The sequence below is a fragment of the Anser anser genome (assembly GCF_964211835.1).
Source record: "Anser anser genome assembly, chromosome: 17".
Lineage (NCBI taxonomy): Eukaryota > Metazoa > Chordata > Aves > Anseriformes > Anatidae > Anser > Anser anser.
This window is the reverse complement of record NC_139738.1, coordinates 5,752,827-5,771,929: the sequence shown is the minus strand read 5'-3', so window position 1 is coordinate 5,771,929 and position 19,103 is coordinate 5,752,827. Positions and strand designations below refer to the sequence as shown.

Here is a 19,103-nt window from a genome sequence, read left to right as displayed (position 1 = left end):
GTTCATACTACACCTATGAGAAAGGCTCCATGTTAATTTGACTGAATCATAAACATACTGACCTGAGGGGCACCGGTAACAGCACCTTTGTAAAGTTTCATCATAGAACCAATTCCTGAGTGTATCACAGGAACCAGATGAGGTGAGTGATGGCTAGAAATTTAAACAGAGAAAAGACACAATTAGAAAACAATTAGGGCAGATCCCAGTACTGGTCTTGAATTCTGGTGACTACAAATGGTAGGGAAAAGTCTACAGATTTTTGACAATTCAACCATCCTCCAAAACATCTAGATAACTGCTGTCCATAAAGTTCAGCAAAGATAGCAATATTCAGTGTATTTAGCAATAATTCAGTATGTATCTTCACTTAGCAGGCTCGTCCCTGAAAGTGATTCAAACATAGGGAACGAATACTGTGGCTCAACCTTTTCATCAAGCATTTCAGAACTGAGAAATTAACTCCTTGTTTCATGCAACAAAATGTGTAGTGGCATTGTCCTACCAAAATGGTTTTTAGCCAATGCTCTAGACACTCTTTGAAACTTAGGTACAAGATAGTAAAGATTACCAAGATAAGCTTGTGCAGCAGTCCACCTCTCCTTTAGAAACCTTGTTGCAGTTAACAAATGAAAAAAGGCTAAAAACCACTGTCCTTAAAATGATCCCATCTTGACTTAAGAACTTTTTAGAAAATAAAAAAAAAAAAAATCCCTGAATATCTGTATTAGATTTCCAGCTCTGCACAGAAATGAGAAGTGGTGCCATAGTGAACATCATCTAAGGCTAGCTAAATTGGCTGTAACCCACAAAGCTAATTCTTTAAATTTACAGTTGTTTGTATATTGGTTCTACACATCCTGTCACTTTTGTTAACCCTACGCATCTGTACTTCTAGGCGTCTTTGAATCTGTTTTCATAGTTCTTCCTGTTTGTTTACCCTACTGTGCTTAGCTGCTTTCACACTATTTATCAATGCAGCAAACAAATCTTTCTGTTCAGTTATTTATCCACTCACAGCATCTGAGTTTAGCAACCTAAAGATATGTTTACTGTAAACCAATACATTCTTTCACTTTTCATAAAAAAATAAAATATTTTAAATCCTTTTAAAAGGATAAATCCTACACTGAGAACAAGTGGCTTTTGCCTTAGTAACAAAGCTGCAAATATTTATTCACGCAGTGAAGCCCTTATTCAAATAATTAATCCCACTACTTCTGTGAGTTAAGGTTTTCAGGAGCAACCTTCAATTTGATTACATAACTGATACTTGTTTAGATTAAAAATAAAAAAAGCCACAACAGTTCTAATATTAGCTTAGAAAAAATCACTCTGCTATGAACTGTACCAAAAAGCAGATAATAAGGCTTCATTTACATACAGCAGGGTGACTAGGTACTGTGGGAAATTACAGCACTACAGGTTTTCTGATGAGAAAGTCTGATTTTTGAATTTGGCATCTCCCCTAATAATCCCCTACAAACATTGTTATCTGATAATTTCATTTTCATTATTTGCTGCTAGAAGTAAATGGCAACTTTTTTCTGTAAAGACTGAATCAGCAGATTCTCCAGAGATTTTCCCACAGGATACTGGTAGGACAGTTAACAAATATTTTAAGAAATGTACATCCCACCTTCTGAAGGTGAATTTCCCACCAGCCTCAAAAAGAATACCTAATGCCTCCTACTGCCTTTGTATGCCAGGTAGAATCTTACTAACTGATCTCAAAACCATAGTCTCCTGTTTAATGCGCTGTTCTTTTCATGGCTGGACCATAAAAAAAAAAAGGAAAAAGTTAAATAACTTGCCCCAGGTTGTATGAGAAAACAGGAACTTTCAGTTGAGGAGGAAATTAACAGAAGTACAAGAAATAGAAACACATTGAAACCATTAAATTTCATTGAGCTCTGATAACAGAACTGAGAAATCCTGCCTCGCATTTGTGCACTAACCACTAGGCCACAGAGCCTCCCTGCAAAGCATTTTTTTCTACCTTATTGCACGGGGGAAATAGCAGAGGTCTGGTTGCTCAGCCCGACTCAAGTCAAGTTTACAAATGTGTACCCTGTATTTGTCTTTTCTGAAGAGGAAGCCTCAGACTATAGGAAAAGGAAGTGGAATCTCCTTCCATCTGTGTGTAGAAGCACCCCAGTTAGCCAGCCATCTAAGACTAAATTAAATAACAGGAAATGACACAATGAGACCAGTCACACTTAGACACGGGGTTATTTAGGAGTCATTTCAGGGGTATGAAGTGGACTGACTAGGTTTATAAAGAAAAATTAAGAAACACCAGCATCCTCGCTATATCTAAATTATCCTGGATTAGTTTCTCTTTAAGATCTGTAAAACACCACCACAAAAACCCGATCTTCTCTTCCTGGTTCTCTTAGAAAACCAACTCTGCCTTCAAATGATGCTGAACTTTAAAACAGAATGGGGACACAATTCTTGAATGATATAAACATATAAACCTACAGCATATAAATTTACAGATTATTTAATTGCGTCTTTAGGGGGTCAAAGGAATAATCTCTGCGTACAAGTGTGACTGAAGAGCTGCTTTTTAAAAAGGGATCTTGTCTGAAATACTGAAATCCCAAGCTGAGGACAAGATGCTGCTCTTAGGTAACGTGGTGCAAATCCCGATTATGAATTTTCCCCTGATGCTAGTGCTGTGATAAACTACTGCCTGAATTACACGTAACTACTGCACAACTATGTAAATATACATATGAAAGTCCTCAACACTTTTTTTCTTTCCACAAGAGGGCAGCTATATACTACAGCCTACTAGATGCTCCGTAACATACTCCATAACACCTGTAGCTTCACAACAAATGCTGCTGTGAAGCATCCAGTTACAAGCACGGCTCTGAAGCCACCTGTACGAGGCAATACCAAGGTGCTCTGCTGTAAAAGGTCATTTTAACAAATCATAACATGTACAGTTCTACATCTGAGAAACCACCTTCTGAGCCCACCACTTCTAATTCATAGCTACCTGCACAATGTCTTTCGTAAGCTCCATTTCAAGTTTTCATGCATCATATAGAATAAAAAAATCTTGCCATAAGACCATTCTCCACCCTAAACTCCCATGAGTTTGTGGAGGAATGAAACAACTCAGTGCCCAAAAACACGCCTTGAAGGAATGGCAGAGGTGAAGGGCCAAGGTCTCAAAAGATGTCAGCCTTCCATAAAATGACGGTGCTATCTAGGCTACTAGATTAGATTAGGCTACTTTTGGGAAAAAAGTAAAGAAATGTCAGCCATAAAAAGATAATGTAATCGTTTTATTTTTCTGTGTGCAGTGAATGTCAGAGTAATAAGTGAACTAAAATGAAAGATAGCAAGCTAGACATATTGTGTAGAAAGGGAACAAAAATATGCATTATTAGTGGGTAGCAAAAGGCCTGAACTGAGGTAATTTACCCACTCAGTGACTGAATATGTAAATTACCTCAGTTTCACCACCTGTAACTACTCTTCCCACATGTGAAATACCACGTCTTAAATCTCTTCTACAGTTAGGGTGCAAGTTTGCAGTAGGAAGTCAGCTTGTTTGACTTCTGAGATTTTGATGAGCTCAGTAGCTCAAATTAGGAAGAGATCGCTGGAAACAATTCAACAAGAAGCACAGGGGATTCTGGATTGCAGCTTTACCAGTCTCTCTCCCTTCGTGATTCAGTACTTCTGAAAAGCTGCATGTTCTTGATTTGACCAGCATCTTAAATCCTTAGGTCACTCTGCAGGAAGATTCAAAGTGATAGGACCGATGTGGTGTTTTGTTTTTTTTTTTTGGTGGTGGTGTGTGTTTTTTTTTGGTGGTGGTGGGTTTTTTTGTTGTGTTTTTTTTTTGGTTCTTGGGGGCAGAAGGGGTGGTTCGTTTCTCAACTATTGGCTACTTCTTAATGGCAGAAGACTAGACTTCACCCACCAAATCCATCCAAATTTGTAAGGGCTGCAAAATACTTACTGCATGCTTGTTTCACTGTTCCAGGACAGAATGCATACTGTCAGTCACCAATAGAGCTGAAAACACTTCTTACCCTGCTTACGCTAGTAGTTCAATTGCTAAGGTGAGGCCAACACCTATTAGGCTATGTTAGTATGCTACAGCAGAATTTATACCTTGTGTTCTCTCAAGCTTTTCCAGTGAAATATAAAACCATCTGCCCAGTCCAAAACGGGTATGCAATTTGCTCAGAAGTTGTCCTGTTACACTGCAGCTATAAAGGAATCTGGTGACGGCACATACTGGTTCTTTTTAGGTGAGGGAAATTCTGAGGAAAATTCCCACCAGTGGCAGCAGCATTGATCTCCCCAGCATACATACTGAGGCTAGACATGTTTTGAGCTGCGTTACCAAGAGCTGCAGCTGTGAGAGCCTGCTCAGCTGGGTTTCCAGAATTGTGACTGAGCTGATGGTAGCCAACAATACAAGATTTTAAAGAAAATGTCCCTCTTACCATGCCTTAATCAGAACAGGCATCACCTAAAAGAAGGGAAGGAATCATGAGGACAGTGAGGAGAAAAGGGAAAAACTCATGTAAAAAGTGGTGCTTTGTCATACCAGAGCTCAAGAAGATGACATGGGAAAGAAAAGCGCATATGCTCTCACTGCTCTCCTTGCCGAGAAAAATCTCAGCATGAAGACATTTTTGATATATTTCTGGTGCTATTTCTCCTGGCTCCAAAACACTTTTAGAAATAGTCAGTTAGCCAGTGAGAAGAGATTCACTTAATCATTTTTGTTTCTTATTGCTTATTTTGTGGGAAGGATGTGGATGTGATAGTTCCCCCCTTTTCCTGAAATGCCTAGAAACACCGAAGAATGTGGTATAATTCATATTCATCAGCAACTAGGTTGTGGCTTTGCTTCATCAAGGAAACCTCCACTAAGTTTTACAAAACAAAGAGAAGTTACTGTCCTCATTTCTGCAAGGGCAGAATTCTGCAATATTGTATTTCCCCAGACAGACAGAAACAGGACTCAGCATCTTTACCCAGAGAAATTCAAAATCCTAGCACAATTTCACCTTTTAAGGCAGTATCTGCGACACCTTCTAGTGTTCCCTGAAAAACATGGAAGCAAATAGTTCATTGAAGAAACACTGAATTTTATCCTAATGATATGTGTCCTGGTTCCAGTTAGGACAGAGTTAAGTAGCTCATAGTAGCTGGTAGGGTGCTATGTTTTGGATTAGGATGAGAAGAGCGCTGATAACATGCTGATGTTTTAATTGTTGCAGAGCAGTGTTTACACCAGGCCAAGGACTTTTCGGCTTCTTGCTCTGTCCTGCCAGCGAGCAGGCTGGGGGTGCAGCAGGAGCTGGGAGGGGACAGACCCAGGACAGCTGACCCAAACTGGCCAAAGGGGTATTCCATACCATCTGACGTCATGCTAAACAATATATAGGGGTGGCTGGCCGGGGTGGGGGGGCCGGCTGCTCGGGAATAGGCTGGGCATCGGTCAGCGGGTGGTGAGCAATTGCATTGTGCATCACTTGTTTTCTTACACATTATTATTGTTAATACTATTACCATTATCACTATTATTATTATTATTGTTATTATTATTTTCCTGTCTTAATAAACCGTCTTTATCTCAACTCACAGGCTTCACTTTCCCGTTTCTCTCCCCCCATCCCAGAGAGGGAGGGGGGAGGGTGAGCGAACGGCTGTGTGGTGTTTAGCTGCCAGCCGGGTTAAACCACAACAATATGTATTACCGTCCAACAGTCAAAAAGCAATATATATAAGTATGCCTTTTGAATCCCTAAAATCCTTACCTCCTGTCTAGCCCATACCTGTAATCTGGGAGTAAAATCAACCAGTGAGAGAAAAAAAACAAACAGCCATCACACCTCTATCTCTGCTTGTAAAGTTCTTTTAGTATGTATGTAAAATACTAAAACTTTAACATTCAAGAAAGATCACAGCAGTATTGGGGGCTGTGGGTGAGGAATCCAAACACTGATGGAGAGCCCGTCTTTGTCCTTCCTGCTGCTTCTAAGGAAACTGTACAAACGGATCTGTGCTAAGAATGGACCAGCAACGTGGAAATACGTGTCTACTGCAATTATGCTAATCCTGCTAATCTCTTTGCCATCCCAGGATGCAATCCCACTTCCTCTCTTGCTTCTTACACACGTTTTCCTTCCCCTCTAACTCCTTGACTGTTTAAGGCAGACCAATTATGTTTTCAGAGCACGAATCAGTTCTAGGAGCTGATTTGATTGAAAACTGCTTTTAGAATTGGTGAAGTTGGATTTTCAGGAGGTTACTGCACTGGAACAATGCACCCTGTGGCTGCACATTCATTTCACTCAGGGCGGAAGAGTCGGTGGCATTGTGTAGCCAGAAGCAGGGCCTCCCCTTTGCGTGACTGTTGTTGCACACGCCCGTAACACAAAACCTCACGGATATTATTTCTGGATCTACTATCTCAGACTTGTTTTGATCTGGATTGGACTTGAGGACACAGTGTAGAGTTACTGTGTCTTCACGCCAGTTGTAGAAGAACAGCTAAATATTTGAACAAGAAGGTAAGCTGTTATAGTAAACAATTGCCAGTGCAGCAGAAAGCCTGCCACGACAATGTTAATCCGTTCACATTTTTGGAACAAATTTGAACAAGCCATGTGTCTATACCAGGTTAGTACCTTGTACCTGCTTTTGCTCTAATGCCAGGAACTCTTCAATTCAGTTTAGCATCCTGTTAAACTGGAAGGAGATAGAGACTGAATTTCATGAATCCTTCTATGAATGCAGTTAAATAAAGGTTTCTGATATAGCACGAGCTGGAATATGTTTTCCAAAAGAAAAGACTACAAGTTGTAACAGTTTGGACTGTTGGGATGGGATGGCCAGGGATCCCTTGGCCTTGTTCTTTCACTGACCCACCAGGCCAACCCCTCTCTCACCTCCTCCCCGCCCCGCCTTTTTTTTGTCTTTCTTTAAAATGTTGCCAATTAAGGCCCCACAATAATAATAATTAAAAAACCACAAACACACTTTATACAAAGCATTTGCTTTTTTCAGTGTTTGTTTCTGAGAATTTCTTCTAGAAAATATACTTTTTGGGTGTCTTCTCCCTATCCTTGAAACTACAAACATGTTTGCTATTTCAATTTAAATAATGGCCATTGCAAAGATGGTGCTGAATTCAGTGGGCTACTCTACAATTCAGTCAGGATAAGGTTTGACTCATTTATTTATGGTCTTTTGAGCTCATAGAGAAAAAGTGATGGTGAGGCAGAGCAAGAAATCAGCTTGCTACAAATAAGCTGTAAGTCAGAAAGAGAGCATATTACGGTAAAAATAAAAAAAGTTATCAGTATTGGCTGTTCTAGAACTGACTAATACTGTAGCAAAACAGTTGACTCCCTTTCAAGCTTCTAACCAAATTCTGATAGTATGAAAGAAAGAAGCCGATAATCTAAGACTTCAAGTAGTCAAGCTTCATGCTCAACAGAAGAGACATTAACAAGTGAGAGCTAACTGAAAATTAAAACAACCAAATCCCAAACTGCGGGTTGATCTGAGGTGGAATATGGTTTAAAATACAATCAGTAAGCTGTGACTTGCTTGCATTTAACAATATCACTTGTACTCCACTAGCGGCAAAAGCCAAGTTTGCTATGATTGATGCAATAAAGACAGTGAGCAGCCAACTGCTTATCCCAGCAAGATCTACATGCTTATTCCAGATAACTGATGATTTTGCTGTGAGTTTAAAAGTTGACAGTGAGTATTAGAAACCCAAATTTTCTCTCTGCCCTTTTCATTTAGTGAACAATACACCAAAGTGATGTCAAATGCACAAATGCCATCTTTTTTCTAGCACCTTTCTCCTAAAGCAGTTAGCATTCAGCAGAACAGACAAGTTCATCAGAATGTCCTCCTAGGTACTTGTCAGTTGAGTAAGGACTGCAGGCTGTAATCCTGTAGAACAGAGAGATTGATGTACTTCAGGATGGAGATGGTGGCAGCGCAGATAAACCAGAGCAAAGTAGAGCAAACTTGCCATGTGGGAGGGGAATTTACGGCTATAGACACCAGGGCAAACTCCTACTCTTACCAAAAGAGTCACGAGGAGCCTTTTCAAACATCTATGAAAAGGATGCAGACCTGGTTACTTTCAAAGATCTAACTGGAGTCAGTTTCTTGCCAAAAATCTCCTGTGAAATAGCCCATGTGATGCCCTATATCATCCATTTACAATACACAGACAAGTGTCTTAAGCTAGGATACGTTTATATTTCCAATGCAAGGGAAAGGCCAATCTCAGGATCCAACCCAGCAGGCAATTAGCTACCTACTGACTTTACCTATGCAAAGAGCCTCTGTGACTGACCTTTTTCTTTTTCTCATGCATGCATAAGTGTCAGCCACGGAAACCACCTGGATTTATGCCAGGCACCAAGGGCTCGTTGCCATACGATCCACTGGGGAGGAAGCTGAGGAGGGGTAAGGAGGGTGGAAGGGGGGAGCAAATGCACAAGAGACGATATGATCTGAGCAGGGACCTAGCTTGCACCTACAGCATCAGCTGAGTGTGACTAGTGGGCTATGTCTATTTTATCTCAATTTGATAGCCCATTCATGGGGAAGTCAGTGTCAGAGGGGTGGGTGGGTGTAAAGGGGAAGGTATTTTGCTGTTTTGTTTGCCTCTACACCTTTCACTTTGCCAGCCCTGACTCACAGCAGCAGAGCAAAAGCCCGCCAAGCCAAGTTCTGCAGGGAATGCGCCTGAGAGCACCTGGCCCTCTGGGCAAAAGTAAAAGTGATTCACCCAAAACAAATGAGGGCAGTCCTCCATCCCTATATGAAATCTTTCCTCATTTCCTAGCTGTGATGTGCCTGGAGGCGCAGTAACACTAGCAATACCAAGAAAAACATGCAAATCAGAGCTCTATCCCCTGCTCCTGCCTGCAAGGTTCCCAGAGAGAGCAAACTCTCCTGGCTGCTTTGGGACACCTCTACTTTATACCTTTATCACCCTGTGTTGCACAAAGCCTGTTTCTACAGATGCCTACTACCCTGCACACAGGTAGTGGGCAGAATTGCCCTGCATCCCAGGGTTCCCCCAAATCTATCCCAGGTCCTCTTTAGTCCTGCAGGGCTGTAGGATCCTGATACCGCCCTGCCTTACCTGTGGGGCTCCCTGGATATCCTGGAGAAGCAGCAGGAGCCACAGTCCCGGTACAAGGCTGCAAGAAGCCATCTGCAGTGGCATTAGCTTTCCTGAGCTCCCAGCATCGCACGTCAGACAGACATGTTGCTCCTCCTGAAGTCTGCGGTCTTCCCAGAATCCAGTCCAGCCTTGCTCAGTGTCTGCTTTCTCAGTTCAGAGCCACTCCAGCTGTTCAAGACATGCAGGCGACAGACTTTGAGACTCAATCAAGCTGAGAAAACAATTTGGAAGGAAGGGGCTGCCCAAGAAAGTAAAGTAAAAATATTAAAAAAAAAAAAAAAACACACACAAAACAAAACCACGTCAATCACTAGCCCAAGAGCTGTCGGGTTTCTGTGAGTCAGTTGCATGCATCAAGGTTGTCATCTGAGGACGCGGCTGGCTGCGCAGAAACACGGACTCCTGAGTCATCTAGGCTGCCCTCAGTGAGCACTTCACCTCCCCAAAGCCAGGCATGAGTCCAAGCCCTGCCCTGTCCACACTCTCAGAACTGCAACCAAGACTCAAAAGAGTTCTCAGTAAGAAACACACTCAGTAGTTCAGTACAGTCATTTTGTTCCTGTTTGAATGAGCATGTGAAAACTCACAACCACCTGGGGTTACTCAGTGAAGGTTTAGGCTTTACGTGTTGCAATTTAAACACCAACATACTGCAGAGCTACCTCTTGAGAATGCATCTTTGTGCATCCAGTCCCACTTGAGATCAATTCCTGCTGCTGACAGTCAACCCTTGGACTGTTACTTGTCATTTCGGCTCTTTGTGGCTCCGATGCCTGGGAAGATTTCATTTGGTTTTAGGTGTCATGCAGCTTTCTTATCTGCCCTAAAAGTTTTGTCAAAAGTAAAAGTCAGCCACTTCAAAAAAGGGCAGCCTGCCTTGAAAACCTTTCTGAGGTGCCTGGGAAAACAATGAAAATTTGTATTCTCACACCCATGGTTTTTTTTGGTTCTTCTCACCCTTATCACCACAAAGAAAAAGAAAAATGAGAAAAGACTGAAAGTAGGATAATTGATGATTTTATTAAAGCTGCCTCAATGCCACTACAACAGAATACTAAGGGTGAGAGCATTCCATAGGGACCCTGGGATGATGTAAATATCTTTAACTCACAGCTGTAACCCTTTTCTTTTTAAACTTCTGCCTCTATTTCTTTCTCAAGAATACCATCTTACAAAAAAAGAGGCATTTTCAGAGTGCTGTGTACTTGACACACACTTTTAGATCTACCCACCTTTCATCATTTTATCAGCTTACTTCTAAATTTCTAAGCTCTCTTACCTATAAAAGCTGATTGTGGTATATATACCTTTGCAGTCTAGAGACAACTAAATATTTAAAAGTCCAAATATTACATTCTTCTTTTTCCTAATTAAATAATGGGCTAGAAAATATCTTTATTTTGTGCAATATTATGCCATTAGGCAATTTTCACAATTTATAAAGTGCTGTTTCAAATGACACAGTAATCAGGGCAATTGGTATGCTTTGTTTTTGGTGGGAGTTTTATTTATTTATTTATTTTTTCCACGATCAGCTCCTTTCTAAGTTTTTCTAGCAAAAGGACAGGAACCAATGAAAGATATTGCCTGGAAAGCCCCATTCACACCCTTGACTTTAGCCTCTGTAAAGTTGTACTGCTGAGGTCAATCTATCCGATCCAAACGCAAAGTATCCAAGTACAAAAAATCCACATCTGAAATATTTTCCCAGAACTGGGAACACAGAAGGGTTCCTGGCCTGTTTTCCAGAAAAAAAAAAAAAAAGGTACAACTGAATTGAGCATATCTAGCATTTTAAGAATATTCACGTCATCTCCTTTTTAACCATGTCAGTAATTTTTTAACCCACTGGATAACTTCAATGAAATTTGGCTGAGGATGCACTAAGTTTTGCAAGGTTTCGTGGAAGTAGATGACTTGGATACAAGAGGAAAGACTCTAGCAATGCCCTCACTGAGGGAAAGGCTGCAGTGGGAAATCAGTGACCTCAGACAAGAGAGAACCCATCCCATATGTCCAAAATGAAAGCAGGCTTCCCAGCTTCCATCCTCAGAATGGGAAGTGGAAAGTGCTCACTGTTGCTGCTGACTTTTCAGTAAGGCTATTATATCATACAGTTTAATTACAAGTCGGGAATAAAACCGACAACAAAGAAAAGGGTGAAGAGGTTGTGTTTAAGAGCAATGTTCCAACCTGCATGTATTTTAATCTAAATGCATTCATTTCAGACTTGATGTGTTTTGATCTCAAACACAATGAAAGGGGCTTTCCAAACAGAGCCATATCAGTAACTGGAAGAAGCACCTCTGCTTTAAAACAAACCCACGCTACCATTCTCTAAATGTTGCCTGGATTTCCTAGAAAATAATCCTCTATGGTATTCAAAAAAAAAAAAAAAAGAAAACAACAAAACAAAGCAAACAAACAAGCCCCATTTCTCTGTCCTTCTATCAGAGGACAACGTCAATCACAAAAAAAAAAAAAAAGGAAAAGCCCCTTTGAGCATGCCATTATTATTTATAATGCTTGGTTGACTACAAGCATCTGTCTTCAGCAACTGAATCTCCTCTTGTTTTAGGTGTTCAAGGTAGAAATGCTAAAGACAAGGCTGGTTGGCATTTTCTGTTAGCTTGTTTAATTTCCACACGAGGTTATCTGATCTGTGTTGGTCATCTGTACGTGCTGTGGGGAGATGAGGTGGGAGGAAGCGGAGAAGGTCCCCTAGGTCAGTGCTTACTTAAACGTCACTTGATTCATGGAGCAAAAGAATGCAGAGAGGAAAATGCCACGAGGAAAAGTCTCCAACACATGCCCAAGACACTCCTTCAGCGGGTTCTGTTCATTTTGCTAACAGAGAAAGCCCAGTGAAGGAAGTGGTAATAGAATAACACAGAAATAGCTTTGTTACACACATGCTCAAACAATAGTACTACTGACATTTTCTAATTTTGAAGTGGTTTATTTTAGTCTTACACTGTACTTTTAGCATAATTCCCTGTGCTTTTAAATATATATCTAGCTGTGAAAAAACACCGAGAAGTATCATTTCTAAACAGTCAGACACAGATAAAGGAGACCACTGAATTGAAGAGGACACATCAAAATAACCTTGTCTAAAATCTGTATTTCAGTGTCTGTCAGGGTTGCTATTTAGAGCAACACAATGTGCTGACGAAAATCACTCAAGTCTTGCTACTTCGCCAGATGAAACAAAATCAGACCCTAAAATTTCACCCGAAGTCTCAGCAGTGCCACAGGGAGTGTTCATTTGGATGCATGCTACATACCGTAGCAGGTACAAGTAAAGGGTGAAATGCTTAATACTTAAAAAAAAAAAAAAAAAAAAAGGTAAAACAAAGAGAACAAAGAAATAAAAAACAAAGAATCTCATGGCAAAAGGAAGGAAAGCAACCAGGCACAAAGAATGACTTTCTTGACACCTTTCTTGATCTATGTATGCATTTTAGCCATTGGAGAGCTTTCTTTGTGGTAAAGCAGCACTGTGGTAAAAACACAGTGCGAACATCCAAGATCCCAAGAATTTTAGGCATTATAAGTGAAGCCAACATACTAAACTTCCCCAGAAGTCATTCAGTAGCCCAAAGAGGTCAGATGGAGGTGAGGGCAATGCTGGTACAACGTGATCTCATTGAGAAACATCACCTAGTAAGCAAGCAATTAGAGTTTGAGCTAGCTGTAGCTGACATCTGAACTTGTCTGAATGTGTTAAAAAAACAACATTTATGTTGAGTACGTTACACATTTGCAGTATTCTATCCCCCTATGCCAATCTAGAATTGATCCTTACTTTATTGCACATACGCTTCCCCTGTGTTTTGTATTAAATAGTCATCAGTCCATTTAATTACGTCTCATTAATGAAACCACTCTGCAATATGTAAAGAATACATTGCAGGTGCTTCTGATAACGTGATCTGCAAAGTTACATGGATTTAGCCATTTACCTTGGTCTATTTTGATCAACAAAGATGGTATGGGAGCTGTTGTTATATACTTGTTGAAATGTAGCAGTGACTTAAAACAAGAGTTCCCAGCAGGAAAAACATGGTTGTAATGAGATGGGGTCATAATAAATTCCCAATGCATAGGGGAAATCCCAAGTCATTTCAGTAATTGTAGCCTCAGTGGATGGACAGTCTCACAGCATTTCTGTTCTCTAGTAAAAGTAACAGAAAAAGAAATTAACATTCTTGCTTTATATAGAGTTTCACACACATGCAAACTAGCATCCTAAAAGAAAAGGAGAACACACAAGTTCTTGTTTGTCTGCAACTGGGGACTTTTGTCCCAATCAGCTGTGTTCTTGCAGAGCACAGGAAATTCCTTGGCAATTCATGTACAACCAACGGAAGGAGATGCGTCCTGGTCTTTGTTCCCAAGCAATAAAGTAACTTTTTTTTTAATTACAGAATACAATGTCAAAAAGTACCTATGTGAAATGGCCAATTCCTGATGAGGAAAGCTCAGAAGTACTGTTGACAGTAATTGTTTTTGCTGACTCTGAGCTACAACACAGCAGTTGGAAGAGTTCTCCAGAAAGCAGTGAACCTAGCTGTTCTGGGGGAAAAAGTAATTTTCTCAGCTGATATTAGTTTTACTGCAAGAGGTCTCGCAATAGCCAAGATCTATAAACCCTAACATGCAAAGCCCATTGACTTCATTTATGTTCCCTAGTTTTCATTCCAGTCACTTCCACATGAACATATCCTCATTTTAAATAGTACAATATATGGCTGTGCTATGCTCTGGCCTTTAAGAAACAACGTCGCTAAGTATCGTTATGCCTAAAATGTCAAATTTTCTGCATTTCTGCTAACACAGATTTGGACTCAGTGTTTACCTGCAAAATATCATACATCTGTAAGTTTATTCATAGAATCGTAAAATGGTTTGGGTCGGAAGGGATCTTAAAGATCACCTGGTTCCAATCCCCTGCCATGGGCAGGGACACCTCCCGACAGACCAGGCTGCCCAAAGCCCCATCCAACCTGGCCTCAAGCACTTCAGGTATGCATGGGGCATCCACAGCTTCTCTGGGCAACCTGGGCATTTACTTTTTGATTCAGTTGACTCATTTGGAACTTTGATTGAAACAAAAAAATAAGCAGCTAAAAATGTGTCACACAGATCATCTGAATAATGGTAACATGGCTTACTTTTCAATCAAATGTCTTTTACAAATGTCATTTATATAAAGTTGATGTGGTCACGAAAACTTATAACCCCATTTTTGTCCTCTCAACTAATTCTACTACTTTATACAGAGAGATAAAATAACTAATATAAGAAAAAAGAGTCTATGTAAAATGTCTATCTTTTTTTTCTGGTGCACAGTAGCTTCAAAACTAAAGTGCATTTTGAGTCAGACTGAAACATGAGAAGAGCTGACAGAGAACTCAGTGCTCTCAGGAAAGACTTGGCTTCCATGAAAGAAACCAAAACCATATCACAGAATTACTATGCCCACAGGCTGGCTGAGAGAGAGAGACAACCTTAGAAAAAAGATCACATCATGTCTGTACTTTCAGTAATTCTGACTACAGCTACTGAAAGCTAGCGGTAGGTTTACATGTTGTCATTCTCCACAGAGAAAGCTCTTGACAGAGATGGTATTATTTGAATATCATTTGAATTATGCCCTTCCTCCCATACCTTGCTAGAAACGAAGAGGCTCAAGGGTGAATTTTCCGTGATCCAGACAAGACAGCCACTTGATTGTTACAGCTCTAAATACAGCAGCGGGTAATAAGGATCAGACAGGTACTATCATGTGAATGCTGAAGCCTTTCAAAGACCTTTCAAGTCCTTTCTTCATGCTTCCCTAGCGCTGTTAACCAAAATGACACCCACCAGCAGTTGATTTGGGCCACTCTTCCCACCCCCACAGCCATGGCACTGATACAAATAAATCCACAAGCATCAGCTTTTGACTTTAGCTGTCTTAACTCGTATCAAGATCTTTCTCTGAAGTTCTATAAATCTCACACAAAGTGCAGGAAGGCTTCTATAAAGCCATCTGCTCCATGAAAGGACTAGTAAAAGGCAAGAAAATAAGCATGTACTTGCCTTTAGTTAGCAAGTTTCTAAATGCATAGAATGTCTACCCACAAAGCTAATAACAAGTAGCCAGGCTGCAGTAAATTCCCACCTTTATTTCATAATAATTTAACCCACGTAAAAAGTCTACTTGAAATAGTTACAGTTATAGTCAAAGAAGCACACTCAAGGCTTACATTACTTGACATTGATTGCATGGTTATTCTTCAAGAGTCTGGTATTGAGCTTCATCTGGTACAAGATCTCATTTTTCAGCTACATACTAGCTGGTCAAATTCTGCAGTGTGAGAGCAGAACGCTGTCAAAGCAGACATTTGCCTCAATCTGAATTTTTGCTTTCCCCTGTTACGAGGCAACTCCTGTATCAGGAATGTACCTTTTGAGAAGCCATGAAAGCCTGCCAAGAACTGATCAACCAAAAGCCTCAGGATACCCCCTATACCTCATGTTGGTGAACGTATATGATTTTCAGTAGGGAGATCTGTAACAAAATTCCTTCTCTAAGCATTCTTAAGCCTCCCACTGCTCCCAAAGTCGGCTGTAGCACAACATCATCTTATCATTGTATTCCCACCTGGGGTTTCGGAAGCAAAACTTTATAGTAATTTCTCCTCACAAGGATATGATCAGGAACTGAAACTAAGACGAAGACTGTCTCCTTTGCTTTCAGTCAGAATCAACCGAAGGGATGAAAAAAAAGTTAGACTACAAGAAACTCACAACTGGGACTGGAGAGGAAGGAGACCAGCTCACTAGGTAGGAAGACAACTGATGAGGGAAGCTTGGACTGATTGGATACTGTGAATAAAAACTGTGTTAGAAGGAGTGGATATGTGCAAAGAAATTTTAATGATAGCATTTCTTAACTTCTGAGCACCAGACTTAGCATTTTAATGGTGCTCTTTGTATTCCAGCCTAGGTGTTTTATTCAAGATCCGCTTGTTCATTAAAACAAACCCATCAGATCCAGTTTTCACTGTTTTTGGAAGATGCTACTCAACCGTGAACACAGCAAGCATACCAAGGCACTCAACAATTTCCAGTCTGTAAACTTTTGGTAGAAGATGCTAAATAAAACTTCAGTGTAAAGTACTTAACACAGCGAGAGATCCAAGCATAGGACAGAACCAAAGCGAGAGCTAAAAGAGGCTTTTGCAGAGCCCTGTCATTTCACTAAAGTTCTACTTTCAGATATTTTGCATGTGTGAACTGACAGGCAGGTCTTCTGCAGCCAGGTTCATTTATTGCAGCAAAGCATTTAACCCATGAAGTTCATCTGTAAGTCAGTGAACAGCTCCCAAATAAACTAGCTGTTTCAGAATGAAACACTATTCTGCCATTTACTGGAAATTACTTATGATCTTACTGTGCTCCCAATATCAACTGATTTTTTACTTTGGGAATAAATACACCCTTTCAGAAGATTACTGATATTATGAGCATCTTTCTTCCTTCTGATAACAAGAAGTTCTGCTCACATTTACACAAATACAAATCCAGACAAACTCTAGGGAATTCAACAGAGTAACTCTGGATCTATACTACTAGAAGGGAAAAGAATGTTACTCAGTGCAAAATAATGAGGAGACAAGGCCCAACTTTTCCTTGTTAAATACTATTTGTGCAAATTTTTACATTTGTTCACTCACGCAATTGTAATGTTATTGCTGCAACTGAAAAGCACTCTGTGTATACGTCTAGGAAGTAAAACAGGGAAACTGAAAAAGCACCAAAGCTTCCAATTGTATTTATCCTAATTCAAAATCGAAAATAAAATTGCTTGGGAAAGACTAGCCATGTGGTTAAACCACAGGAGTGGGAGTGATTAGTTCCCAGTTTCATCACAGACTTTCAGGGTAACGGTTCCTTTCTTGGCAATCTGGTTCTCCTCATGTAAAAGCTGAGAGTTATAAAGTTTATCTACTAACAGAAACAAAAAAGAGTTTTCCTCTGCTGAAGCAACGGAAAGAAATTAGGGGAATACTAAATTTTTGTGAAAGAAAAAATGAATAGGAAGATTTTCAGGATCACACTTTTTTTCCCAGAGTGTTTCAAAGACTGACCATCTAAGCACTGAAATTCTGGGCTCTTATTTTCTTCTTCTTAGCAGCATGGTTTTGTTCTGCACAAACCAATGCAATACACCAGCAAAAGTGGAAAGCCACGTCCTTACATTTGGTCTGACATTACCCAGGAAATTTGTGAAATCGAGGGTTTTAACAGAGAAAAGAAGGGGCAGAGTTTCTCTTGTGTTTTCAGATTTGACACACACTGAGAACAAATTCTGGGCTGTGAAAACACGAGTTCTAAAAAGATGAAAGACCCAAAATCAAAGTTTACAAATCACTCAAAAAGCAAGCTCACGCCACATGCAAATGTTTCACCTGGGGGTTGTGGAGACATCTGGAGATGTCATTCCTTGACATGCTGATAACTACACAGAATGATTAATCAGCACTACACTCATTCAAGATTCAGTATTAATTCTTCAAATGTACTGACAGCAAGAAACACCTGATCCTGAAACATCACTAAAACTATCTCACAATAATCCAAGGGGAGGCAAACATGCAAAATAACACTGATGGCAGTCTAATGCTGCTGTCAAGAAACAGATGGAGCTACATTTTAAAGGCTGAACTCCGCTTTTCTGTTAAAACAAGCAACAGATGCATTATTTACTGTGCCATATTTAATTAAGCAAAGCTGGATTTCCCAACTTATGAATCAGGGTTATATACAGTCAGAAAGAGGAACTGAACTTCCAGCTTTACCATCAAAGCAACTGGTGGTTATCACTCATGCCAAAGGAGAACTAATATAAAAGTGAACACACACCGGAGCCAGCCGTTAACAGAAGATACCGCTGCACAGACTGAGCAAACATGTTCCAAGTGCTATGAAGAGAAAAAAAAAAAAACAGACCAAGACAAGAATGGCCTCACTGTGTCTATCCCAGCTTCTAGTAAAAGTGTGAGCAACACAGGAGCTTCCAGTTTTGCTGAATGCATACATTATTCTCCAAGCAAATTCTTCCACTGCTATCACACACTGAGTGGAGGATCCCTGCCTTTTACCTAATGGATCTTTTAAGCCTGTTGCAGGAGACATTTAGGAACAGATTTGCTACCTTTCTCTGGGCATATTTGAGCTCTTCAAATCAGTTACAGATCCTTCCTTACCAACTGTGGTAGAGAATTCCTTCTTGTGAATTACTGTGCACCTCAGACATGTGGGGTTGCCCCTTTTCTTGTTCACCAATATGTATGAAGACAAATCTCCTTAAATCTTGGCCAGAGGCCTCACAGAAGCACGACTGCCTCTAGGAATGGGAGACAAGCTATCCCAGAACCCTGTGCCTGCACAACAGAGTTTAGTATTTGCATTATTTTGTGGGTAAGGACATAATCCTGGAAGTACTGGTGCACTATTGGGAACTCTATTGCTTACCATATCGTATTGATCTGCAGATCTGTAAAGGTCTCCCCCCATCCCATATCTTACATTCCTGCTTTCCCAATCCAGCCCCCCTCTCCACACTGCCAGTATTTCACAACCTCTGCCTCCTACCACCCTTCCTACCACTCTGGCTGCCTACTGTATATCCCCACAGTCTCACCTCTGCTTAGCCTTCTCTCCAGAAATCCCTGGCCTCTCAACCTCCCGTTTTCCTAGCCCAGGATCCCAACATCCCAAGCACACTACTCTCACCCTCTGTTCTCCCCTTGAAGTGCAGATTGCAGCACTGGTTTCATCACAGCTCAGGCTGCTGCAGAGTCCATGATCCAAGTACAGAAGCTGCTTTAACACTGGATGA

At 40.5% G+C, this 19,103-nt stretch overlaps 1 protein-coding gene across 6 annotated transcripts in view; it reads right to left on the bottom strand.

The window, feature by feature from the left end:
- Positions 1–19,103, bottom strand: part of TNFRSF8 (TNF receptor superfamily member 8) — a 31,901-nt gene that overhangs the window by 11,607 nt on the left and 1,191 nt on the right. For 2 of the 6 annotated variants that reach the window (XM_083802990.1, XM_083802995.1), the window contains exons 2-5: positions 13,174–13,385; positions 12,786–12,871; positions 9,167–9,378; positions 63–153 (exon numbers count right to left, since the gene is read on the bottom strand). In XM_083802990.1, coding sequence (XP_083659116.1) covers positions 63–153; positions 9,167–9,250 — 175 coding nt within the window. In that variant the 5' untranslated portion in view covers positions 9,251–9,378; positions 12,786–12,871; positions 13,174–13,385. Of the gene's footprint in view, positions 1–62; positions 154–9,166; positions 9,447–9,870; positions 9,918–12,785; positions 12,872–13,173; positions 13,386–18,997; positions 19,096–19,103 lie in introns of those variants that run through there. The other 4 variants (XM_083802991.1, XM_083802994.1, XM_083802992.1 and 1 more) reach the window with 4 other exon arrangements.